Below are 27,307 nucleotides of genomic sequence, written 5' to 3' on the forward strand. Positions count from 1 at the left end.
TCTTAAATCATTACTACTTATCATATAAAGCTTAAAATTGTTTGATATGTCTAACGTAGAGAATCAAATGCTCTTGTAGGGGGATATGATAAATTAGTGGTGAAAACAATAAGGAAGTAGTTTCAAAAGATTTTCAATAGTTGAATATTGATACAAAATTGATTTCAAACAGAGTTGAACAACAGAAGAAAAAAAAAGAATTAATTTAAAATTAAGACTTAATTACATTTTTTTAAAGTTTTTACAAAAAAATTGTGCAACAAATACCTACCCACAATTTACTAGCTTGACCAAATGTAAAAAAGAAAAAGAAAGATGGGAAGACGAGCACATGTTTGCAAGTGGAAGTAGGTATTCAAACTTGAAATAGCTTTAATATTCCAATCCTTAGCCATTAGAGGAGGCTTCCCAGCACCCACGCCCAAGCTACATTGCTTGCCAGTCAGTCAACTTAAAAAAGTTAATTAAGACTCAACAAAGCCAAAGTACACCACCTACGACCCACCACTGCTGGACTGCTTAATTTTGTATTCCTTCTTATTGGGGCTTCAAGCAAATACTTATCACTTTTGGCTTAAAATTCCACAGATTTTACATAGCAATATCATATATATATAGTGGAAAATTTTTTTCTCACCTATCATTATTCCTTCTTTTACGCACTAAAAACAAAAATTTTAAGGTAATAATGGTAAAAAAAAAAAAAAAAAAAAAAAGAGAAGAACAAGAAGAAAGACTAGGTAGTTGATGCATGCCTGCCTACTCGTTGACGTCATAACCTGAGCATTTGAGCAAGTTCCTGGGACCTTCCCAGAGTCCAGAGGCAAATATGGTTCATGAATGTGTCTTCATCACATGTTCCCTCCTGAAAATGAATTTGCAAATATATAATATCAATACACATTTCAATACTTGGACAGCATGTTTTATTTAGCTGTTAGTTTATCTGATAGTTTAAAATTTTTTTTAAGTTTTTATGGTCAGAATAATCAAGAATAATTAGTCATTTTATTCTCGAGTTGTATTTTTTTTTATTTTAATAATATAATTTAATATTTATTTTTTAAAAATTTTGTATGTTAAAATTATTTTGAATTAATGATAAAGTTCTTAATTAATTATGTTCAATATAATTTAAATTCATATTAAATTTTTAATAATTATATGTATCTATTAAAACTAAATTTAATTTTTATTTTTTAAGAAATTATTTATTATTTTTCTCTCAATATTTCTTTATAAAAATATAACAATGTAATATTTTCTAGTATAATTGCATTTAAAAAAAATTATATTCTATTTAAAAGAATTTATTCGTAATAGCAAATATAATAACAAATATTCTAAAAATAAAATTTTAAAATACTCCTATTTAAAATCAATGTGAAATATTCACATGCGGCTAATAAAAATATTAAATAACAATTTTTAAACTTATTACTAAATTAAATGTCTTATATATATTATTGTCCCACGTTGGTTTGAGATAAAGTGTTTGAACTATATATAAGATTTGGATAAATCTCCGTGTCTTGAACTAATTTTTGGGTGAAGTTAGAGCAGGTCTATTTTCCCTATAAAATATCAAAACCTACCCCATTTTAATATTTGGTTACCCATGAATGTATTTACCTATAAATTTTACGTTCTAAATATTGGGTTACTCACAAATATATTTACTTATAAATTTTAAGCTCTAAATATTTATAAATATTTAATTTAATAATTATTAAATTTATTTTTATATATAAATTTAAGCTTTTCATGCACGCAGTGATCTGGTAATTAAGCAAATGCGAACATTTTTTTTAATATATAAAATAGAAAATAAAAGTAGTCAAGATGGCGTAATTGACTGGAAGTAGCCAAAGGTTTCGAGATTAACTTATTAAACTTAGACTTTTCTGGGAAAACAAAAATAATTTTTAATTAAGCAATTTTCCATGGTTTCCTCATCCCCTCACAGTCGCCCATAGAATTGAGATAATTAAATTTTCAAGTTAGAGACATCATTTTCATGATGTAATTTAGATCTGTAATACCACTCATGATAATTTATAATGACATTTTCATGGACGACTATGCTTTAAAGACTCATAAGATCATGGAGGGAAAGAAAATATTATATATTATTAAAAATTTTATGATTTATAAAGTATTAGTTTATCATATTTTCTTCATAATTAGAAGTAAAATTTCTTTACCAACTTAGATTAAAAAGAATATTATTAAAAAAATATTTATATTAATTATTAAATTTTATAATTTATAAATGCCTTTGATGTATAAAATTAAAGAATTCCGTGAATAATTTAAAATGTATAACATAGTTTAGATTAATTATTAACATAGTTTTGATGTATAAGATCAAGAAAGAAATGGCATTAACAACCACTAAAATAATACGAGTAATAGGTAATTGAGTAATGGGTAATGAGCTATTCGAACCCGATAACTATATGATATCCGGACACTCGAATAAGAAAGTTAGCGATACTTTGATCACTTCTAAGATAAAGGTCTTGAAATATCCACCGTGATCGAAAGAGATTTAACAAACGAAGTAAGCTTCTGATTCTACTCAACTAAGACTACTAATTCTAATAGAACTCATCATTGGCTTAGTTATCTAAACAATGGTCATTTTATCCACTGACTCATCTTGTACTTTCTCTTTTACTGGTCATATTTTTGAACCCAATATCCATAAACCGCAAATAAAAAATAATAGCATAAAAACAAAAACAAAAAAGTACAATTGCAAGGCAAACCAAAGTTTCAGAAATTCAATATATGGTCTTAACATTTTTTGCATTGTTGAACAGAGAACAACTGAAACAATGTTTGTAAGGATGGCAAATGCCAAATCTTGAGAGGAAAATGTTCTCATGGGACACAAAATTGCATACGGTGTGTGGTTAGACAATTTTTTTGGTAGTTGAAGAATTTATACAGAGGGACAATACTGTCAATGCCATATATAAGGATGGCAACTCTGGAGAAGAAACATATACAGGACAATGAATTGTTCCAAAATGGCAATGCTTGACTACCGTTAAAACAAAAGTGGCAGCATAACTGAGTCAATCGACTTTTTTTTTTTTTTTTTTTAATTTAGTTATTCTTGTGTGTATATATTTGCTTAAATTGACATATGCATTTCTGCAAATAAAAAAAAAATTAATTGACACCCTTTTATTAAAAAAAACCTTAACCATAAAATTTTTAAAAATTTATTATTTAATCCTTAAATTTTTATTGATATTATAATTTAATTATTATATTTTAGAAATTAAATTATTTAATTCTTAAATTTTTATTAATATTATAATTTAATTATTATATTTTTAAAATTAAACATTTTAATCTCTTATATTACCGTCAAAATAAAAAATATTTTCATTCGATATTACTGTTTGATTAAGTGAAAAGATAAATATACTATTTATTTAATTAAAAAAATTTATTATATATTTTATTTTGTGAAAATAACTTATATATGAAAAATATTTTTATAAAAATTATTTTTTAAGAAATTTTCTTCATAAAAATATTTTTTATATTATAAATATATAAATACTTTTATATTTTAATAAGATTTTTAAATTTTAGGAAATGATTTCTTCTTTTAAAAATATGAATTCATCTAATTTTTCTTTTAATTATGAAAATACTTTTAAAATAAATGGAGCCTTAGTTAATTATATTTATCAATTTAGTTAAAGTCTTATAGCTTCTTGCATAACCTAACCTGGTTCAATAATTAAATACATATTGCACACGACAGCGTCAATTTCAAGTCTAGAGTCTATAGACTCATCACCTCCTTAGTCAGAATTCTAGCTTTATAAGAGCAAGCAGGCCCTTGGGTTTTATGGGCTCCAATTTCGGTAAGAAGTGCCTAGTCTGGCCTTTGGTTTTATGGGCTCCCATTGCATTTTACTATATTTTTATTTTTACACTAAGTTAGGTCCATTTTTAAATATATCTCATTTTCTTTTAATAAATTTAAAATATATAAAAAGGAAATTACTTTTTAATCAAATTAATCAGTCTTCATTTGTGAATTTTCTTCTCAATTCAGAATTTTATTTGAATTTTCTTTTAAATTAAATTTCAATTTCACTTTAAAATTTTACATTTTTAAATGTATTATAAAAATAAATAAATAAATCTCTTATGTGTCAAATAGAAATGCAATGGCCCAATGTAATTTTTGGATATTGGATTTGGGCTTAAAACCCAGCCCAGTTCTAGAACTGGATTTTAATTTGGTTAAAATCAGGGTACTAAATATGAAATTTACCCTCTATCATAAAATGCAGGACTCCGCCATTCACTTTGCCGATCTGTTTTAGTCCTCCCAATTTTTCTGAAAATTCCAAGAAAAACTCCTCTCAAATCTCACACCAAAGACCAAAAGGAATCGGAAAATGGCCGCCGGATCTCCGCGTGAAGACAACGTTTACATGGCCAAGCTGGCCGAGCAAGCCGAGCGCTACGAGGAAATGGTTCAATTCATGGAGAAGGTGGTCTTTTCCATCCCGGAATCTGATGAGCTCACCGTCGAGGAGCGCAATCTCCTTTCCGTCGCCTACAAGAACGTGATCGGCGCCCGCCGTGCGTCCTGGAGGATCATTTCCTCCATTGAGCAGAAGGAAGAGAACCGAGGGAACGCCGACCACGTCGCTGCAATCAAGGAGTATAGGGCCAAGATTGAGGGCGAGCTCTCCGAGATCTGCGGAGGCATCTTGAAACTTTTGGATGAGAAGCTTGTGCCGGCTGCTGCCAGCGGCGATTCCAAGGTGTTTTATCTGAAGATGAAGGGAGATTACCATAGGTATCTTGCTGAATTCAAGACTGGGAATGAGAGGAAAGAGGCTGCTGAGAATACGCTCAATGCGTATAAATCTGCTCAGGTTTGTATGAATTTGGAGATTTTACTGATTTTTTATGCATAATAATGTTGAATGTTAGTTGGATCTGCTCTTGTTGGTTATGTGATGTGACTCATTCGTTTGCGCCAATATTGGATTGGATCTGTACGTGTTTGTTAAGTTGATTTGGGATTTTTTTTCGTCGTTTATCCCTTTGTTTATACGCTATATATAATTTTCAAGTGATGATATGTTTACTTGATGTAGGTTTTGTTATATTTGATCCGCTTGTGTGATGATTTTGTTGTCTTTTGTGTAGATCTATTTGTTCTGGGAGTCAATATTAGAAACCCTTTCTAAGAATACATGCTTCTGGTTTATAGTTGTCAACTACGATATTGTGTTTTAATTATGCTATTACTATTATTTGACTAATTCATTGAAAACATTTGACAATTGAGCTTCCCTGACTATATATGAACTGTAGTAGATTGTGGTGTTTATGTACCTTTACTCAACCATTTGATTTGGTCAATCATTTGATTTGAATTTTGGGATAGATTTTTCCCTTTTTAAGTAATTATCATGGGCCGATGGAATTGTGATATGGTATTGCATCTTGATTACTGCAGATTTTTATTTGTTCCACTGCAATAGCTGGGAAGTGTTTTTTCCTTTACATTGTGTCAAAATTAAGCTATTTTATTGGATGGTGTTGTAAGTTTTAGTGCAGGCGTGGCTATATTTACAAGTGTTTGTTTTAATGTCTGTGTACAGGATATTGCAAATGCTGAACTAGCTCCAACTCATCCCATCCGGCTAGGACTGGCGTTGAACTTTTCTGTGTTTTACTATGAGATCTTGAATTCTCCTGATCGTGCTTGCAATCTTGCCAAACAGGTGAGGGAATCAGAAATTTATAAAATTAGTTCTTTCCCACATTACATGTCATTGGTTAAGTTCTGCTGCTCATTTTTTGCGTCTCTTTTAATGATAACTGGAGGACAACTAAGTTAAGGGTTGATCTTGATTTTTTTCTTCGTGTGTACAAGTTTTAGGACCAGTAATAATGATTACTTTCTTGGTCTATATAGATCATAATGATATATTACCATAAATGTATATATTGTGTTTCTTAGGCTTTTGATGAAGCCATCTCCGAGCTCGATACACTGGGAGAGGATTCATACAAGGATAGCACTTTGATCATGCAACTTCTTCGGGATAATCTCACTCTGTGGACCTCAGATATGCAGGTCCTGGTCTGGCTCTTTCATATTGTCTGTTGTGGTTTTTATCTTGTGTTGCTAATGAGATGTTTATTGATATTTGCTTTCATGTGCTCAGGACGATGGGACAGATGAGATCAAAGACGCAAAGCGTGAGGAAGAGCAAAAGCAATGAAGTTACTTGACTTAGTGATATATTTAACTTTTCCGCTATTTGTTTTTGTTTGGAGAAGTAGCTTGGGCCACTACTCCTATTATGAATCTTCAGTAGTAACTTGTTTTATTAAGTTTGGAAGTATTTTTACTTCTTATTTTTCTTATTTATTTTAAATTTTTTAAAATTCTGATCAGGTCGCAAATGCTTTATTTTCTGTTGTTATTATGACAATAAAGGAACTAATGACCAAGAATTTTTGTTCTCCTTTTTTAAAATCTGTAGGTTGATTGTTCATGGAATATGTGTTTCATGAAATTGTGAGATTGATGTATGTGAGATTCTAGTAGCATGAAGATGTTGTGGTGGCAGAGAGCTATTTCAAGTCAATTTTTTTACTGTTTCTGCGCTTTGATTTCACTTTTATCATCTATTTTATAATTAATCAATTAATTTGCCCATATAAAATTTTCAAAGGTGTATTTGGTAGTAATGCCATGACTGTACTTGAGAATATATAGGTGTTTTTTTCATTGTGCTAGTAGTTGTTCAAATTTTGGTTTTCCCTTCCTAAGAATTTTAGAAGTACCAATTTTGAATATCATCCTTGCTCATTTGAAAATAGTAGTATTTATTCAAATGAAGGTTTCTTTGTACAACGGAATTATTTATTTGAAATTTTTCATTACCTTGATTTTATGTGGTAATAACTTTTAAGATAATATTAGTATTTTAAGTTTAATGTTTGGAGTATGTTGAGAGCGGTTCATACAATATTATTGATGCTAATAGATGCTATTATCTTCTTTTCCTTTTTCAGATATAGTAAATTATTATTTTTTTTTTTTAAATATAAATAGGGTTAATTATTGTCGTCGTTAAATGGAATTTAATATTTAAATGTCCGTGAACAGCTTAAAATAAATTTGAGTTTAATTTAACTTTGAATAGCTTGTGGAGTCGATTTTAAGTATTATAATATTCTATCAAGTTAAACTTGAGTTTTATAATCCAATTTTATAACTAAATTGAGTTTGAGCTTAACACTAAATTGATCCAATTTCGTTTGATTAACTATAAAATCAAATGGCAAAAGTTACCATTGCAAATATTTAAGATTTGATTCTAACAGAAAAAGGCAAAGGAAATAATAAAATGGACTATTTATTCTCTTCTTATAATATTAGGCAGTAACCCAAAAGTTAAAACCCATTGGATCGGTCCAATTCCAATAAAAGCAACCCAACTACCCAAGCCCATAATTAACACTCGCCCACCCGAAAACCGACCTTTATTCAAGTCGGTTCGCCCCATCAGCGTCATATACGCAAATCTCCACCTGTAACCCCCAAAATCTCCCAAACGGTCTCTCCCACTCCACAGACAGAGAGAGATTGAGATTGGACGATCATCAAAACTCTATTCAGGTCAGTTCCTAATTCTTTGTTTTCCCCGTCTTTTCAATTTAAGATTTCCTATCATTTCCATTTCCATTTTGCCTCCTAAAACCCTAATTTCTGTTTTTTGTTTTTTAATTGTTTTATTTGCTTTTTAGGGTTTTAGATTATCTTTAACAGTAATAAAAGCACGAAACGAATCGAATCTCAAATCAATAATGGATCCAGAGATAGCAAAAACCCAAGAAGAGCGCAAAAAAATGGAGCAAGAGCTTGCTTCCCTCACCACTCTCACCTTCGATAAAGAACTTTATGGCGGAACGGACCGCGATGCTTATGTTACCTCTATTGCTGTGAATGATGAGGAGGAGTTTGATGTTGGTGACAATGAAGTTGCTCGAAAGCTTGCTTCTTATACTGCACCGAAGTCGCTCCTCAAAGAGATGCCTCGCGGTGCTGATGAGATGGATGATGGTGGGTTCAAGAAGCCGTCCAAGATTATTGATCGCGAGGATGAATATAGGAGGAGAAGGTTGAATAGAGTGATTTCACCAGATAGGCATGATGCATTTGCTGCTGGGGAGAAGACGCCGGATCCTTCAGTGAGGACGTATGCAGATGTTATGAGGGAGGAAGCGTTGAAGAGGGAAAAAGAGGAGACTCTTAAGGCAATTGCTAAAAAGAAGAAGGAGGAAGAAGAGGCAGCAAAAGAGGGAAGGGAGACCACTGCTGCAGCAACTAAGGAGGCTGCACCCAAGAGGAGGAATAGGTGGGACCAGTCACAGGATGACGGGGCTGTGGCTAAAAAGGCCAAGACTGATTCGGATTGGGATTTGCCAGATGCCACGCCTGGGATTGGAAGATGGGATGCTACCCCTACTCCTGGGAGACTAGGGGATGCAACTCCTTCTGTGGGGAGGAGGAATAGATGGGATGAAACGCCTACTCCTGGCAGGCTGGCAGATTCTGATGCTACTCCTGCTGGTGGAGTAACACCTGGCGCTACCCCAGCTGGAGTCACTTGGGATGCAACTCCTAAAGGGCTGGTCACCCCGACCCCAAAAAGGCAGAGGTCACGTTGGGATGAGACGCCAGCAACTATGGGAAGTGCCACACCTATGGCAGGGGCTACACCAGCAGCTGCTTATACTCCTGGAGTTACCCCTGTGGGTGGGATTGATTTGGCCACTCCTACTCCAAATGCCATTAATATGCGGGGTGCAATGACCCCTGAGCAGTATAATTTGTTAAGGTGGGAGAAGGATATTGAGGAGAGAAACAGGCCCTTGACTGATGAGGAGCTAGATGCTATGTTTCCACAGGAAGGATACAAGATTTTGGAGCCTCCAGCATCTTATGTACCTATTAGAACGCCTGCAAGGAAGTTACTGGCAACCCCAACACCAATGGGGACTCCACTTTATGCTATTCCAGAGGATAATAGGGGGCAGCAATTTGATGTGCCAAAGGAAGCTCCTGGTGGGTTGCCATTTATGAAGCCAGAGGATTATCAGTACTTTGGAGCTTTATTGAATGAAGATGATGAGGAGGAGTTGTCACCGGATGAGCAGAAAGAGAGGAAAATTATGAAGCTCTTGCTGAAGGTTAAGAATGGGACACCTCCTCAGAGAAAGACTGCTTTGAGGCAGTTGACTGATAAGGCGAGAGAGTTTGGTGCTGGGCCTTTGTTTAACCGAATTTTGCCACTGCTTATGCAGCCCACCTTGGAAGATCAAGAGAGGCATCTTTTGGTGAAGGTAATCGATAGGGTTTTGTATAAGTTGGATGAGTTGGTCAGGCCTTATGTTCACAAGATTCTTGTTGTGATTGAACCATTGTTGATTGATGAGGACTATTATGCTCGTGTGGAAGGGAGAGAGATCATCTCTAATTTAAGTAAAGCAGCTGGGTTGGCTACTATGATTGCTGCTATGCGTCCTGATATTGATAACATTGATGAGTATGTTAGGAACACAACTGCTAGAGCTTTTAGTGTTGTTGCCTCTGCTTTGGGGATTCCAGCACTGTTGCCTTTCTTGAAAGCTGTGTGTCAGAGTAAGAAATCATGGCAAGCCCGCCACACTGGAATCAAGATTGTGCAGCAGATTGCTATCTTGATTGGTTGTGCTGTTCTGCCTCATTTGAGGTCTCTTGTTGAAATCATAGAGCACGGTCTCAATGATGAGAATCAAAAAGTGCGGACAATCACTGCTTTGTCCTTGGCTGCTCTTGCTGAGGCTGCTGCCCCTTATGGTATTGAAAGCTTTGACTCTGTGTTGAAGCCATTGTGGAAGGGTATTAGGTCACACCGTGGGAAGGTCTTGGCTGCTTTCTTGAAGGCAATTGGTTTTATCATTCCTCTCATGGATGCTATATATGCCAGTTACTACACCAAGGAAGTTATGGTTATCCTAATCCGCGAATTTCAATCTCCTGATGAAGAAATGAAAAAAATTGTGCTTAAAGTGGTAAAGCAATGTGTGAGTACTGAGGGTGTGGAAGCTGAATATATTCGTTCTGATATTCTTCCCGAGTTTTTTAGGAACTTCTGGGTTAGAAGGATGGCATTGGATAGGAGAAATTATCGGCAACTTGTGGATACAACTGTGGAGATTGCTAACAAGGTTGGTGTCAAAGATATTGTAGGCAGAATTGTTGAGGATCTTAAAGATGAGAGTGAACCATACAGGCGTATGGTTATGGAAACAATTGAGAAAGTGGTTGCAAACTTGGGTGCATCTGATATTGATGCTAGATTGGAAGAATTATTGATTGATGGTATTCTTTATGCTTTCCAAGAGCAGACTAGTGATGATGCCAATGTGATGCTTAATGGGTTTGGTGCTGTTGTGAATGCTCTTGGACAGAGGGTGAAACCTTATCTTCCACAGATTTGTGGTACCATAAAGTGGCGCTTGAACAACAAAAGCGCCAAGGTGAGACAACAAGCAGCAGATCTTATTTCTAGGATTGCTGTTGTCATGAAGCAGTGTCAAGAGGAACAACTGATGGGTCATCTTGGTGTTGTCTTGTATGAATATTTGGGAGAAGAATACCCTGAAGTTCTTGGATCAATTTTGGGAGCTCTCAAGGCCATTGTCAATGTTATTGGTATGACAAAGATGACTCCTCCTATTAAAGATTTGCTTCCTAGGTTGACCCCCATATTGAAGAATAGGCATGAAAAGGTCCAGGAGAATTGTATTGATCTCGTTGGTCGAATTGCTGATCGCGGGGCTGAGTTTGTTCCGGCCAGAGAGTGGATGAGAATTTGTTTTGAGCTCCTGGAGATGCTTAAGGCCCACAAGAAGGGTATTCGGAGGGCTACTGTAAACACTTTTGGTTATATTGCCAAAGCCATTGGGCCTCAAGATGTCCTGGCCACCTTGTTAAACAATCTAAAGGTCCAGGAGCGCCAGAATCGTGTTTGCACAACTGTTGCCATTGCTATTGTTGCAGAAACATGTTCACCATTTACAGTCTTGCCAGCCCTGATGAACGAGTATCGTGTTCCAGAACTCAATGTGCAGAATGGTGTCTTGAAATCCCTCTCTTTTCTGTTCGAGTACATAGGGGAAATGGGTAAAGACTATATCTATGCGGTGACTCCATTACTTGAGGATGCCCTCATGGACAGAGATCTAGTGCATAGGCAGACTGCAGCTTCTGCTGTCAAGCACATGGCTTTGGGAGTTGCTGGATTAGGTTGTGAGGATGCCTTAATCCACCTACTTAACTATGTGTGGCCAAACATCTTTGAGACTTCCCCTCATGTCATCAATGCTGTAATGGAAGCCATTGAAGGAATGAGGGTGGCCTTGGGTGCTGCTATTGTGTTAAACTATTGTCTCCAGGGGCTGTTCCATCCTGCCCGGAAGGTCAGGGAAGTGTACTGGAAGATCTACAACTCACTGTATATTGGATCTCAAGATGCTCTTGTGGCAGCTTATCCTGTGCTGGAGGATGAACAGAATAACGTATATAGTAGGCCTGAGTTGACGATGTTCATCTGAAATGTTATTTCATCCCTCTTTTTGGTGAAGAAAGAGGAACCCATGTGAGTTATCTAGAACAGATGTTCGGCAAACTCTACATGCATTTGTTGGACCGTGTTAAAGTTATTTCTATGTGCTTGTTTGCTCCTCTCTAGTTTATAAACAATAATAGTAAAACTAAATCTATGTGATTTTCTTGCTTTGGTATTGAAGTGCATATTTATACATGCGTTACTTAGATTTTCAAGTTTGTGTGTTTCAACATTTTTCCTTGTTGGTGCTCAACGAACCAAGGGGATTAGGTTGGCAAACGAATCCTCGAGTTAAATGGCTTGCGAGTCACTTGGTACTTAATGGAATAATCATATGATTTGCTGGGATTTCAAATTAACAGTTCAATCTACTGCCTTTAGTTGTACTTTATGGAGAATCTTTGTTATTTGGGATATAATTTTTTTTTTTTTTTTTTCTGATGATAGTTCTTTCTTCTGTGGTGCAATTGTTCTTACTTTTGGCCCTCAGTTTCCGCGCAAACTTGTTTTCATGTCTATCTTAAATGCTCAGGTGAAAGTATTGGAGCCGGTTGCACCACCATTTGTTTGATGGCAGTTCACCACCTGAAGCCTGCGCAAATAAAGCATCCATTTAGCTGACTAAGAACAGTTGGTTTCTCAACAGATGTATGTGTACACGAACATAACAATGTACATGGATTCTCAATCTTCACTTGTAAGATACAAAGGCATTTGGCTTTGTATTGGAACTAATTTCAATTATTGTTGATAATAATTTCTGGAGCCCAGTAGTGGAGCACTGAGACACCAAAAGTACAATGTCTGCTGCTTGACAATTTGGAATCTAATAAGATTAATGATGACAAAGATTTTCTATGGTAAATTTGTTTTTCACAAAGTGAAATTTACTGATAAACTCTCCTTAGATGAATTGATAAAATCTAATCAAATGGTTAAAAGTACTAACAAAGTAAATTAAAAACACAATAATCATAGGACCTAATGACACATTAAAGGTCATCATGATAGCAATTGTGGAACAAAAATTTTATATGCTGTTTGGTTATATTTTATTCAACAAAATTTTCTGAAATCAAATTAAATAGGTAAAACGCAATTTAAAATATATAATCAATTAAATTTTATATAATTTTTAGTACAATTTTAAAATAAAATTCATTTTTTTGTTATTTAAGAATAAAATTAAAAAATTATAATCTACTACTCTATTAAAAAATTATTATACTTAGCTATAAAAATTAATAACAAGCTAAAATAAATATTTCTTTTTAATTAATTAATGATACTTGGTAAGTTTTCTAATTAATAAATATAAGATGGGTAATTGAGTGAAATTTTTTTGAAAATTTATAGAAATCATTTTAAATTTATCAAATTTAATAAGAATTAGTTTTAGTTATAACGAATTTCATAGAATTGAATTTTAAAAAATTTTTATTCAAATCATACAAACAAAATATGAAATTTAATTAAATTGAATTCACAAAATTTTATTTAATTAATGATGGAAATGTGAAGAGAAATTTCTTACATTTAATTCGTTAAGTTTTTAGAATTTACTAATTTTGCTTTGTAAATTTAAATTCACTTAAATTCAAACTCGATTTGAAATCGTCTATAAAGAGTAATCTAATTATTCATATAAATTAATTTAAAATTTATCTATTTAAAATTAATTCAATTAATTAATTTGAAAGTTAAATAAATAAATTATATATATATATATATATATAACATTTTATTTGAGTATAAATTTAAAATGAATTATAAAATTGTGTCATTTGAAATTCATTATAAAAGAGTTTTAATAAATAAACGGTGCTATTTGAAATTTACAATTTATTGATAATTTATATTAAAATTAAATCTAAATTCTTTATTTCAAAATTTAGTATAAAAATAGCATAAGTCTATTTTACATCTCAATCTCATTGATTTAATTGCCGGTTACTTGTTTGGCAAATTTGAAAGGCTACCAAATTCCCAAATTCATCTGCAACAGGTGAGATGGTTACACGAGTCATGGCGGACAATACGTCAATCATTTATCTTTTTCCAAAACACCCCGTTTTGTTGTCCCACTTCACAATGCTATACTGATTTCAACAGTGACTTGGTTTGAAATTAATAAGAAGAAACAACTCGGGTCACTATTTGATGGAGTCTTCCTATTCAACCTCGTTATAACAAGTATGTAAATCTAACGCACACACATAAATTGTACAATCACACAATATTAAAAAAAAGAAGAAGAATAATAGGATTTAAAGTGATTCAATCATAAGGTCTATGTCCACGAGTAAAATAAGAGGAAAAGTTTCACTATCAATCAATCAGAACTCTCAAACTCTAACTTTAATTGTATTTTCTGAATATCTCAAAATTCATATATATGAAAAACATATCCAAAATTTAAAAGCTACCAAAATAACAAACCTTGGCAGGAGAACCAGAACCTTTGTGAGAAGCCGTCTTCCTTGATCAGCTAATCTGTATTCAAAGCTCCAAGAACAGCTTTAAGATAATAATTAATATTTTAATTAGAGTTAAAATATTAAAAATTAGCAGTACATTAATATAAATATTTTACCATCAAATAATATAAAAATTACTTAAACTGTCACTAATATCTAACAGCTGAACAACTGATTATTACTAAAACAATTAGTATTGCCGAATAGATCCAAAGATGAAACAACCATTTCTATTTGTTCATTCAATTCCACTCGACGGTCCCACCATGGAGAAATTCGTAGCTATCTAAGAAAATAATCCATTTGCTTTGCATAAGTTATTTCCTCCAGAACACCATATTCTTTCTTCTGTTTTTCTGGTCAGAAATATACCATGGACTTATCAAACTTCTATTTGTGCTCTATCCTGGTAGCACTCTGTTTCCAGGCCAGGATGGCATGCAATTCAAATGACCGAGCAGCTCTGATTGGTTTCTCCAATTGTTTAACGTCAATAATTGAAGCTTGGAATAGCTCCACTGCTGATTGCTGTACTTGGGATGGTGTCACTTGCGACAATTCCACTGTTTTAAGCAAAAGGGTCATTGGACTAGAACTTGGGAACAAGAGACTCACAGGAACAATCTGCCAGTCCTTGGCAGTATTGGATCATCTCGGATTCCTGAACCTCTCTCATAATTTTCTTCACGGTACCCTTCCAACTAAATTATTCACTCTGCAAAATCTGGAAGTTCTTGACCTGAGCAACAATGATTTTACCGGTTCAATTCTAACAGGTGGTGATTTGCCCTCAATCAGGTTTGTCGACTTGTCAAATAACTATTTTGTTGGTTCTCTCAATTCAACACTTTGTGAAACCTTACCCCGTATTCAAGTTCTCAACCTGGCAAGTAACAGTTTCACTGGTGAAGTTTCAAATACTTTTGGAAGATGTACTTCTCTGCTGCATCTCTCTCTTAAAGGCAATAGTCTCTCTGGAAGATTTCCTGAGAGCCTATTGCACCTGCAAGATCTTCGTGTATTGCATCTTGAAGATAATCAATTTTCTGGACCACTGGATGCTGGATTAGGCAACCTCTCTAACCTTGTGGAGTTGGATATTTCCTCCAATAGCTTTTCTGGAATTCTTCCTGATGTTTTTGGGAAGCTTGGAAAACTTGCGGAATTCTCTGCCCACACAAATAAATTCACTGGCCACATGCCTGTGTCATTGGTGAATTCCCCATCCCTTGAAACTCTTAATTTGGACAACAATACCCTCAATGGTTCTATCAATATCAACTGTTCTGCAATGATTCATCTCGTTTCTCTGTATCTTGGTTCAAATAATTTCCATGGTCCAATCCCTGAAACCTTCTCCTCTTGCCACAGCTTGAGTATTTTAGATCTTAGTGGAGACAAACTTGGTGGAGAAGTCCCTTCCAACTTCAAGAATCTGCAGGCCCTGACGTCCCTCTCACTCTCAAATACAAACATTACAAACATATCGGCAGCCCTTGGAATTCTACAAAAATGCAAAAACTTGACTTTTCTAGCCTTGGATCGCAATTTTCAGAATGAACAAATGCCCAGTGATGTGAATTTGCAGTTTAAAAATCTCAGGGTGCTCCTTATGCAAAATTGTCAACTCAGAGGTTCAATTCCACTATGGCTGAGGCGTTGCAAAATGCTGCAGTTATTAGTTCTCTCTTGGAATCTTTTGGGCGAAACAGTGCCATCCTGGCTAGGCAATTTCAATAGTCTCTTTTACTTGGATTTGTCCAACAACTTGTTCACTGGTGAAATACCAATAAGCTTGACAGGACTACAGACCCTCACAAATAGGAATAATTTAATTGATGGCAATGCCACAGGCATACCTCTATACAAGAAGACTGGGGGATCTGGTGGAAGTTTGCAGTATAAAAAAATTGGGAGCCTTCCACCAACTATGGATCTAAGTTATAACAAGCTGATTGGACCAATCTGGCCAAGTTTTGGAAACCTGAAAAGTATTCATGTTTTAAAACTAAAGAAGAATGAGCTTTCCGGGCCAATTCCGAGTGATTTATCTGGAATGTCAAGTTTGGAAATTTTGGATTTGTCCCATAACAAATTAACTGGAGAAATTCCCAGTTCATTGGTGAAGCTAAGTTTTCTATCCAAATTCAGTGTAGCATACAATCAAATTTATGGGGAAATTCCAACAGGAGGCCAGTTCTTGACCTTTCCATGTTCAAGCTTTGAGGGGAACAATGGTTTATATGGTGGTGATGGGGCTTTTACTTCATGTCAACTTGCCCATCTTCCTCTTTCTCCTCCTGCTACTGCTGCTACTCAGCCTCCCACAGAAAAAATGACTATTTTAGGTGTGCAGTTTGGGATAGGAGCTGCCATTGGCTTTGTCCTCACTGTTATCTTTTGCTTCATGTCTGGCTGGGTGATCGCGAAGCCAAAGGAAGAAAGAAGGAACTACCATCAGAAACTAAGGCAAAAGGTTTGATCCTGCATTTCTAAGTTGCAATTTGAAATGATTGGATCTCACTGTGATCACATAGAATAGAATAAAAAATGCATGCTTGCAGCAATATGTATGATATATCAGGTTCAAATTTGAACTCAATATGTCCAACTCCATCTCACATCCCAAGCTTAAATTTTTACATCATAAGACTAACCTTTATAGCCAAATCCAGTTGTGTAATCTTTTCTGTTATTCTTGATATAAGGGATCCCCATTAGCCCTTAATCAGCATTCTTATCATGCGAAGTCAATCTTTTCCATAGATTTGTATCATTTTAAATCTAAAAGGCAGCCATTCCTAATCGTTTATCATCTTTTCACCCAAGCACACTCGTGATCAACATGCTCAGTGTGCTTGATGAGTTCAGTGTGCACACTTTATTTGGCATTAAAACAATATATCATCAAGAAGAATAGAGAGAGAGAAGAAAATCTGATATGAGAGCAGAAACTTCTGAAATAGTATATTGATCTCCCATATGTGTAATTTGTTATATAGTTTCTGTTATCTATTTCCCTTAGCTTATACTCTGGAATCTAAGAAATAGAATTCGTGCATGATTATGTGAAAATTCTTTTCTGGCAAATAATTTATTTCAAATAAACCCTTACTGCTTTTTTTTTTTTTCCTGGCTTCAAATAACTACGAAGGTGACACAAGTCCACGATTCTAAGATGTGATTTTTAAAAAATAATTTTATATAATCAAATTCTTAATTGCATGAATTGTTGGTGTCTTAATCCAATTATGTTAAGCTAACCAAGCTGTTATCATAACACTACCGTGAGAACAAAGCATATCCATCACTTACGTCAATGATAAAGCAAAGCATTAACGTGGGTTTAGGGATAGTGAAAAGTCCTTGCAAATGATTATTTCCGAGGACTAATCATCCATGCCCACATCACTGATATAGCGACTTGGAGAGAATCTGGGTTAAGAGGCAATTTCTATGTAGCCTACTTGCACAATAAAAAGAACTTAAAAGAAATGGAAACTCATCCATTTGCCCAACTCCTCTGTTTTTTCATGATCTCAGAACATGGATTACTTCTCAAACTCGTGTTTATCCTTTCTTTTATTGGCACTCAGTTTCCAAACCTATATGGCGTGCAATCCAAGTGACCTACTAGCTCTCAATGGTTTCTCCAATTGTTTGACATCAAAGATAGATGGCTGGAATAGCACTGCTTCTGATTGCTGCACTTGGACTGGTGTCACTTGTGATAATTCCACTTATTTAAGCAAAAGAGTTATTGGGCTAGAACTTGGGAACAAAAGACTCACAGGAATGATCTGCGAATCCTTGGCAGGATTAGACCAACTCAGAATCCTGAACCTCTCTCACAATTTACTCCATGGTACCCTTCCAGCTAAAGTATTTGGTCTGCAGAATCTGGAAGTTCTTGATTTGAGCAACAATGATTTTGTTGATTCAATACCACCAATTGGGAAGATGTCCTCAATCAGGTACGTAGACTTGTCAAAGAATTACTTTAAAGGTTCCATAAATGCAACACTTTGTGAAATCTCACCCCATATACAAGTTCTCAACTTGGCAAGTAACAATTTCTCTGGTGAAGTTTCAAGAAGTTTTGGGCAATGTACTTCTCTGCAGCATCTCTTCCTTAATAGCAATAGTCTGTCAGGAAATTTTCCTGAGAGTCTCTTGCAGCTGCAAAATCTTCATGTACTGCACCTTGAAGATAATATATTTTCTGGACAACTGAATGCCGAACTTGGTAACCTTTCTAACCTTGTTGAGTTGGACATCTCCTCCAACAGGTTTTCTGGAAATCTTCCTAATGTTTTTGGCAAGCTTGGAAAACTTGAGCACTTCTCAGCCAACACAAATATGTTCAGTGGCTACCTGCCCGAGTCATTGGTGAATTCCCCATCCCTTATAACTCTTGATGTGGACAACAATACCCTCAATGGTGCTATCAATATCAATTGTTCAGCTATGATTCATCTCGTTTCTCTAAATCTTGGTTCTAATAATTTCCATGGTCCAATCCCTGAAAGTATATCCTACTGCCAAAGCTTGAATATTTTAAATCTTAGCAAGAACAAACTCGGTGGAGAGATTCCTTATAACTTCAAGAACCTCCAAGCTCTGACATCCCTCTCACTGTCAAAGAACAACCTTGCAAATATATCAGGGGCTCTTGGGATTCTACAACATTGCAAAAACTTAACTACACTGATCCTTAGTATGAATTTTCAGGATGAACAAATACCTGGTGATGTGAATTTGCAATTCAAAAATCTCAAAGCGCTTGCCATTCCCAATTGTCAACTGAGAGGTTTAATTCCACTATGGTTGAATGGCTGCAAAAAACTGCAGTTATTAGATATGTCTTGGAATCTCTTGGGTGGATCTATTCCACTTTGGATAGGCAATTTCAATAGTCTCTTTTACTTGGATTTGTCCAACAATTCATTTACTGGTGGAATACCAATGAGCTTGACAGGACTACAAACCCTAACGGACAGGAATATCTCAACTGATGGAAATGCCCCATGCGTTCCTCTTTACAAGACTAGGGTACCCAGTGGAAGTTTGCAGTATAACAAAATTGGCAGCCTTCCACCAACTTTGGATCTAAGTTGCAACAAGCTCACTGGACCAATCTGGCCAAGTTTTGGGAACTTGAAAAGGCTTCATGTTTTGAAACTAAACAAGAATGACCTATCAGGGCCAATTCCAGATAGTTTATCAGGAATGTCAAGCTTGGAAACTTTGGATTTGTCCTATAACAAATTATCTGGAGAAATACCAACTTCATTGGTAAAGCTCAACTTTTTATCCAAATTCAGTGTAGCATACAACCAACTTTGTGGGGAAATCCCAACAGGTGGGCAATTCTTGACCTTCCCAAATTCAAGTTTCATGGGAAACAAGGGCCTAGGTGCCAGAGATTTTGCTTTCTGTCAACTTGTTGATTCTCCCAGAGAGCAAATGACAATTATAGGCCTGCCATTTGCAGTAGGGTCAGCAACTGGGTTTGTCCTCACTGTTAACTTCTTTCTTCAGGTCTGGGTGGGTGTTCCCAAAGCCAGAAAGAAGATGAAACCTATCAATAAATGAAAGCTGCTCTTCCATTGTAATTTATGTGCATTTCGACTTGGCTAACAGTACTAGAAGGAGTTATCTGGTCACCTATTAAATCACCTTGTGCACCTGTGAGCTTAATGATTCATTTCTTGTGAACTGCTATTCAAAAAACTTTTGGGAACAGAAACTTCAAGGGAAATTTGTAAGTTGCAGGTGCTTGTATATGAAACAGAATTTCTGGATAGGTGCTGGAGAGCATTTGTCGACCTTTTAAGTCTCTAAGAGAGCCTAAAAGCTGCAGAACAAGGGCCTAAGTGTTGGGGAAATTTGTATATTTAAGCTTCATGAAGAACAAGGACCAACAGGGACCTGGGCTGTAGATTTTTCTTCTTGTCAGCCTCTTTAGTCTCCTAAAGAACATAAGATAATCGAAGGTCTGCCATTTGATATAAGAGCAGAAAATAGCTTTGTATTCACTGCAACATTTTTCTTTTTCTTTAGGTCTGGATAGGTGTTTGCACCTTAATTTCATCCATAATCATTAAGTTTATCAACAAACTTAATTTTATATTTTTATCATTAAAATCACTCAACTCTATTATATTATTTTATGGTAGTTCAACCCAACAGTGCTAGAAAATAGAAGCTCATTACCTATCAAATCATTTTGTGGATTTAGGAGCTGAATCCTTCATTTCTAAATAAAAGTCAGACAAATAACTATAATATTACAGCTGTTGGGATCAAATTTTTCCAAAATGTTTGAGAATAAATTACTTTTTGGAAATTTTAGAGGTAAATTTTGAAATTTCGGATAAAGTAGGCCAAACAGAAATCTCAAAGCTTTGAAAATTTGATCAACTTTTATTGAACATGTAGATTGATTTGTATGACTAGAAATTTGGACAATTTTCACGGATTGTGCATGAAATTCATAATCACCAGATAAATTGTCAGGAAATTGAAGCAGACAAACATAAGTTCTTGTACATCTTGCCCAAACAACCTTCTGTTCAAGCTGGATTGGAGTTTGGTACTCGGACAGAAGTAGCTCAAATGGGGTTTCAAGCCATCTCAAATTCTGGCAATCAAAGTTGATGGGTGCTATCGGATCTCATAGAATACTGCTAATTCTAGTCCATTCCTTTCATCTAAGACGCAAAATAGGAATTCTTTTCATTTTTTTTTCTTCAATCATTGATATTGATAAGAACTACGTCAAGTTTCATTCAAGATATTTTAAAATTCATAATCACCTTCAAACTTTTCCTTATGAAAATTGGATGTTCCTGTTACAAATTCCTCACAATCCTTCTAATAGGAAAAATATGAACAAGTGCTTTTTTCTATAAAAAAAAAAAAAAAAAAAAAAAAAATCCTATGGTTCACAACTTGAACTTGAGCTTCTTTTAGCATTTTCCTTTTGTCAATGTCCATAACAAAATCCAATTATAAATGTTTGTTGGCCACTGGTAAAGAAGCAAAGGAGATTCAAAGTTCAAACTGTGTATCTGCTCATCTTATTTAAGTAAAAATAGAGAAGGTATTGCACACAAGATAAAACAAAGACAGTGAAGTATAACTTTGTATTCAATATGATTTTTCACTTCAAAAAAATTATTCCTGTGTTAGTGTTACTACAAGCTAACACAGTTACGAATAATTAAATATCAAATCTAAAAATCAAAATCTCTCTCTCGAGCAATTGAGCTCAACTGTCACCTGAAATAGGACATCATACAACATGAAATTTAAGCAGTTATCGACATGTAAAGTTGAAATTAGTAGAGGCCCAAAAATTTCCACCAGACGGTTCCAACCGCTCCCCAGATGATGGCATTAACTAGCGCCATTACAAAGCCCATCTTGAATACATCAGGAAGATCTACATATCCAGCTGGTAAAAAAAAAAACAATTTAATCGCATCAGTCAGAATGCAATCACGCATCATAAGAAGAAATCGTAAGTATCTAAATTACCAAAACAAATGATTCACAAAAAGACTACACTTTTTCCCATTCAACCAAATATAGAGGGGAGAGAGAGAGAGAGAGAGAGAGAGAACAATGGAGTCTTTAAACCATTTGAGCTGAATCAATGTCGTGATGAGATATTACATTGCTTTCACACCCTTGTCAACCAATTGAAACAAAAAGGAAATTAGAACATTAAATGATTCATTTTTTGGACATAAATTCCTTTACCACATGAAACAAGCATTGAGTTGATAAAAAGATTGTATTGCAAGCAAAGGGACAGACCTCCATAATATACAGCAGCCTGACCACTGCTGTAGTGTGTAATAGCACCAAAAAGATTTGTATTGTAAGCTAAAGCCAGTGCTGCCAACACACCAGGCACCCCAGCTGCCAAGTGCATGGCAAGAAACGCAGAGTACAGAGCTCCCACATGACCGGTTTGACTGGCAAATAGATAGTGAATGAAGAAGTAAGATGCCTGAAGAACACCAAAGGCAGCTGGCCAGCTCAAAGAGAGAGATTGAAGGATCTTGGCCACACAACCAGACATCCAGGCTACGATACCAAGGTTTGTCAGTTGGCCTGCCATGCCAACCAGAACAGCAAACCAAGCCAAGGTATCCCAAGCTGACTTCTCACTTAAGCAGTCGGCCCAATCAAGCACTCCCAATAAAAGTAATATTGATAAGGCAATCATTGCAGCTACAACACTTGGTATACCAAGAGTATCTCTGCATGAAACACAAGCAAAAAATCTTATTAACAAGCAAAAAATCTTATTATAGTCTAAATTATCAGCAAATAACCATTAAAAGAAACATAATCTCTCTCGCTCTGTCTCTCCGATTCCCTCATTCTTGCTAGTTAATTTAATAAGCAATAGAAAAATATGATTTGTAGGGCATTACAAGCGTCAAGTCAAAACACTCACTTCAGAGATCTAATTTTCATCTTAATTTCCCTCAATAATGTGCTTTTAATATTTCAATTAACACATTCATGTTGCTTTACAGTATCTGGCTATTCTGCAAGTATGCAAACCTCTATAAAGATTGGTATTGCACTGTGCTTGATGCTGCAGATGGAAAAGGTCATTACACAAAACCAACTGTCCTCAATTCCTTCTAGAACTCTCTCTTTAACTGTTAGTAGGTGGAGATCAAAGTCAAAGACCACTTCCTAAAGAAGAGAGGCCATGCAGCTATGCAAAATAGGCTGCCATGATGGTGGTTCCATGAAGCAAATGTCATGTCTTGCAGCAGCAGACACAGAAGAATACATTTAGTGGAGGCATAGAATTAGAACTATCAAGAAGAATAAAAAATTTGAGAACCGTCGATTCTATAACCCAAAAAGTAGACAACTATCAAAAGAAAAGGTCACTGATGCAGAAACATATGAAGTCCTATTCAATTTTGAATTTTATTCAGTTTTCTATTCAGTTTTGGATTTTGCTTAATTTTCTATTCAGTTAGGGATTTTATTTAGTTTTCTTTTCCTTCTTTATTTAGATTCTTGTCTTTTACGTCTTTATTAATTAGGATTAGTTTTCAGTCTTTGAATAAGATTTATCCCACCTAGCATAAATAAGGTTTCTAGAAGACAAATCAGTTTTTTTTTTTTATTCAAAATTTTATGAAGAGGTTTTCTATAAACCCTAATTATTTTTTCTTTGCTCCAACCACAATAAAGCTATTTTAGCCTTATGACACCAAATAGAGAAGTCTTCCACTTTTGCGCATAACCACATATCTTCCATATCCCATACAATACCCAATGCATCAATCTCCATACTTGCATTCTCTCCTTTCATTCCCATTTAACTTCTACCCAAATTCCATGTATGTTTTCTATACTCATATTGGCAATAATCCTTGCAGGAAAGGTTAAAAATAGTATATTTTAACTGGAGTTTGATCAAAATCCGGGGGTATGGAAGACACAACTGAAGAAAAGTGAGGAAAACATGAGAAATTGGAGAGTACAGGCTATGAGAAACATAGAAGTATAGGACATTCAGATGATGATATCAAGATTCAAGACAGTTAACTTTATTTCGGAACAAGAAGAAAAGGATTATGTGAGCACTGGAAAGGTCTAATATGTTCACTATTAAGTACATTATCTATCCCACATGAAAATTAAGTGTATAGCATCAAAAACTCACTCAAATATCAATTAGCCCTAACATGTTAGCTAAAGTGTACTATATTACACAAATTTTAACCCAGAACTTTTCACACAGGCATCACGCCTACTGATGATACCTTGTAAATCATCAAGCATTTAAATAGTACAGGGCCCAAACAAACATCAGAGAAGTTTATTCTCTAAAACAATGAGTAACAAGGACATGGTTCACAGAATATCCAAGGTTAAATTTTCTTAGCCATTGATTTATGTTCATGCAACACCCAGAATTGTTATGTAATAAATAGAGATTATAATCAAATGACTTCAGTGCTATGAACTATAAAAATGACTTACCCCAACACCCACATAGAAACTGCAAGAACCATTGCGCCAACCATGATCCATTCATTTTTTGTGACAGGACCCATATTCTCCAGTTTCTTTGCAGCCATTGCCTGGGCATCTGGAGTGTCCTTGGTTTCAGGAGGATAAAGGTTGTATAAGATAAATGGTGTAGCTAGAAGAGAAACAAAAGCTGGCAAACTGGCAGCCTTGAACCAAGAAACCCAAGGGCTTGAAATTATAACCCCAAGTTCCTCTGCTAATTTGAGACACAACAAATTTTGAGCTGCAGCAGTCAGGAAAAGCCCACTAGAGTTCCCAGCAGACTGTCAAGCATCATAAAAGAACAACACATAAGTCACAGAGGTTATCAAGTACATGAAAATCATTAAGGGTAGAAGGAAATTATCCAACTAATGTATATATGGCCATAAATTATAGCAATGAAAAGGAAAATAGCATAAAATAAAATACCAAATCAAAACAATAAATTGGTCCCTAAATTGCTCATAATAAAAACTACATTAAAGTGAACCGCAGAGTGAAGCCGTAGACCAGAGTATGTATAAAAATCTCATTAGACTAGTGACAGGCAACCCATCTTCATGCAACTCAATATATCCAGCCTTTACCGGTCAAAATAACACACAAGCATATTTCTAATGTCAAGGTAAAAGCAATTGCCTTTAATTCATATCTACTAAACCTAAAAAAACAAATCCACCCATTAACAATTTTCTCTACCGAAAAATCTCAGATATGGATTGACCAATAAACATATACAAGCAAGTGATCATACTCTGATCCATTGTATTCACTCCAGCCCATACAAGTAACAAGCACCTACTTGCACATATTGTAATGGCATAGTAGACCAAACAACTCAACAAATATGCGATCATACTAACCTGAAATTGGGATTGGATGAGATAAGATCCGAGCTTACTTGAAGAAGCATCCCCTGGTTTACTCCCTGCTGACAACGACAAGGACTTGATAATCGGCAAGAAAACTCCACCAGCCCTGGCAGTAGTACTAGGCATTGCCGGCGCAATAAGAGCCTCACTAATTGTCAAACCATACGACAATCCCAAAGTACTCTTCCCCAACCACTTAACAAAATAAGTTGCAACTCTATCTCCTAGGCCAGTTTTAACAAACCCACGAGCAAAAAAGAAAGAAATCACAATCAACCAAATAACCTCGTTAGTAAAGGCACTAAAAGCTGTCGAAAAAGTTAAAGTTCTCGTCACAATGGATGTCGTTAGACCAAGAAACGCCCAAGCACCAACTGGCAATGGATTCAAAACAAGACCCGCAATGGTTGAAAGAAATATTGCGAGTAATTGCCACGCTTGGGGGGTTACTTCGACGGGTTTAGGAATACAAAAGCGAAGAATCAGACCTATAGACACAGATACTGTAAGGGGAACAAGCTTGGCACATCGAGGAGGTGGGTTAGCGATTGGCGGCAGCTTTTTTGCGGTTGAAGAGTCATGTTGGTCAGAGGAGGCACGGATTTGGAAATGGGTTTTGAATGGCTTGTGAAGAGGAGTGAAGAGAAAGCATTTTGGGGATAAAAGAGCTGGCGAGCGAATGGTGGTGGGAAGAGACGGTGGAAAGACAATGGAAGGTGGAAATTTGGAGATGGATTTTGGTGATCGGTGGAGTAAGGAATTGCGGGTAGAGAGAGAGAAGGAGGTTGTGGTGGAGATAGAATGGAGTGCCAAGCTCTCCATTGGCGTCAGTTTTCTCCAAACACTGGAAATGAATGGAAATGGAAATGAGAGAGAAAAGGGTGTTTGGGCTTTTTACGAGACTATTGGCGGAAATCACATGAGAGGGAGAGAGATTGATTTTGTGATAGGACCCACGTGACATACGTGGCAGAATGTGAGGATGGGAATTGTTGGAAATATGTTATGTTACTAAATGGTAAATTGCAAAGAAGGTCCTATAATATCTTTAAATTATATATGTATCCAATTCTTCGAAATTGTTTAGGGCCAATCTGATGTCATGCAAGGACTTGTTTGGTTATTGATATTTGTGAGCCCATTTCAAAAGTTATGGAGGGCTTTTAAAAATTGAAAACATGCACAAATAAGTGAGAAATTGGCAGTGCGCCCCTGGCCACATGACAACCATGTAATAGATCATGACACTCCTGATTACGGAGTATGTGCTGATAAACATTCCACACATATAATAAAAAAGTAGAGGGATGAAGGATCCCTAGACGCAAGCCTTGTGCAGGTTTGATCGGACCAATTTCTCTTCCATCTTAGATTATCATAATTATAAGATTGAGGATAAAATTATAAAGAACTGTACTACCAAGGATTAAATGATAATTTATTTTTAAATTATTAATAGCCTTTGAATGGAGGGAAGGGTAACGGTGGGGGTCAAGGGTGTAGAAAATTCTGAAAAACTTTTGTGCAGCTTGAAAGACGCAAACAGCGTATCCTTGCGCTGTTCGCCACCTTTCATTCAGTATGTGGGGACGCGATTACGTCTTGTACTTTTTAATTAATTCTTAGCCACCATTTTCCTTTTATCCTCTGCTTATTTCCTCACCTGCTCATCACATACTTCCCTCACCCCTCTCATTTCATTGGCCAATATATATATATATATATATATATAAAGATTTTCCTCACGTGATAGAATCGGAGGTCGGCATTATTTAGTTTAAATAAAATAAATCAAATTAAATTACTTGAATTTGATAATTTAATTTAATTTTTTAAGTAATTTAATTTGTTTTAATTTTATATTTTAAGAATTTTATTTATTTGGACTCGGTTTGATTTTAAAGAAAAAGTTCGGTTGAATTAAATCAAATTAAATTCCTTTATTAATTTTTAAATTAATTTATTTTTATAAAAAATTTATAAATTATATGTGATTTTATATATATAAATTGTTTAATTTCATTGATTAATGGTTATAAAGTTAAAATCAACGTCAAAATTAAATTAAATGAATTGAAAATCAAATATAAATTAAAAAAATGTATCTAAACTCAAAAATCGATCAACTCAAATCAAATTAAACTAAAATAGAGTAATTCAATTTGGTTTGATTTTTCATTTATTTTAGCTTGATTTGATAACTAAAATATAA

At 35.0% G+C, this 27,307-nt stretch overlaps 5 protein-coding genes across 5 annotated transcripts; 4 read left to right on the plus strand and 1 right to left on the minus strand.

Annotated features, from left to right (window-relative positions):
* Window positions 1-4,320: 4,320 nt before the first annotated feature.
* On the plus strand, window positions 4,321-6,538 carry LOC110649465 (14-3-3-like protein 16R). The gene is made up of 4 exons (XM_021804045.2): window positions 4,321-4,919; window positions 5,655-5,777; window positions 6,017-6,133; window positions 6,225-6,538. The coding sequence occupies exons 1-4, from the start codon at window positions 4,434-4,436 to the stop codon at window positions 6,279-6,281; spliced, it is 783 nt and encodes a 260-aa protein (XP_021659737.1). The 5' UTR covers window positions 4,321-4,433; the 3' UTR covers window positions 6,282-6,538.
* A 1,035-nt stretch (window positions 6,539-7,573) lies between these two features.
* Window positions 7,574-11,879, plus strand: LOC110649464 (uncharacterized). Its single transcript, XM_058151257.1, has 2 exons — window positions 7,574-7,687; window positions 7,816-11,879. Exon 2 carries the CDS (start codon window positions 7,876-7,878, stop codon window positions 11,668-11,670), a length of 3,795 nt encoding a protein of 1,264 aa, XP_058007240.1. The 5' UTR covers window positions 7,574-7,687; window positions 7,816-7,875; the 3' UTR covers window positions 11,671-11,879.
* Window positions 11,880-14,437: 2,558 nt separating this feature from the next.
* LOC110649458 (phytosulfokine receptor 1-like) lies at window positions 14,438-18,562 on the plus strand. The gene is made up of 2 exons (XM_058151258.1): window positions 14,438-16,637; window positions 17,758-18,562. The coding sequence occupies exons 1-2, from the start codon at window positions 14,535-14,537 to the stop codon at window positions 17,788-17,790; spliced, it is 2,136 nt and encodes a 711-aa protein (XP_058007241.1). The 5' UTR covers window positions 14,438-14,534; the 3' UTR covers window positions 17,791-18,562.
* LOC110649462 (phytosulfokine receptor 1-like) lies at window positions 17,957-19,756 on the plus strand. Its single transcript, XM_058150645.1, has one exon. It carries the CDS (start codon window positions 17,957-17,959, stop codon window positions 19,754-19,756), a length of 1,800 nt encoding a protein of 599 aa, XP_058006628.1.
* Window positions 19,757-21,281: 1,525 nt separating this feature from the next.
* LOC110649463 (dicarboxylate transporter 2.1, chloroplastic) lies at window positions 21,282-25,983 on the minus strand. Its single transcript, XM_021804042.2, has 4 exons — window positions 25,087-25,983; window positions 24,191-24,504; window positions 21,986-22,434; window positions 21,282-21,620 (listed from the first exon to the last, which is right to left on the minus strand). The coding sequence occupies exons 1-4, from the start codon at window positions 25,915-25,917 to the stop codon at window positions 21,505-21,507; spliced, it is 1,710 nt and encodes a 569-aa protein (XP_021659734.2). The 5' UTR covers window positions 25,918-25,983; the 3' UTR covers window positions 21,282-21,504.
* Window positions 25,984-27,307: the final 1,324 nt, after the last annotated feature.

The sequence above is a fragment of the Hevea brasiliensis genome, chromosome 8 (assembly GCF_030052815.1).
Source record: "Hevea brasiliensis isolate MT/VB/25A 57/8 chromosome 8, ASM3005281v1, whole genome shotgun sequence".
Classification (NCBI taxonomy): domain Eukaryota; kingdom Viridiplantae; phylum Streptophyta; class Magnoliopsida; order Malpighiales; family Euphorbiaceae; genus Hevea; species Hevea brasiliensis.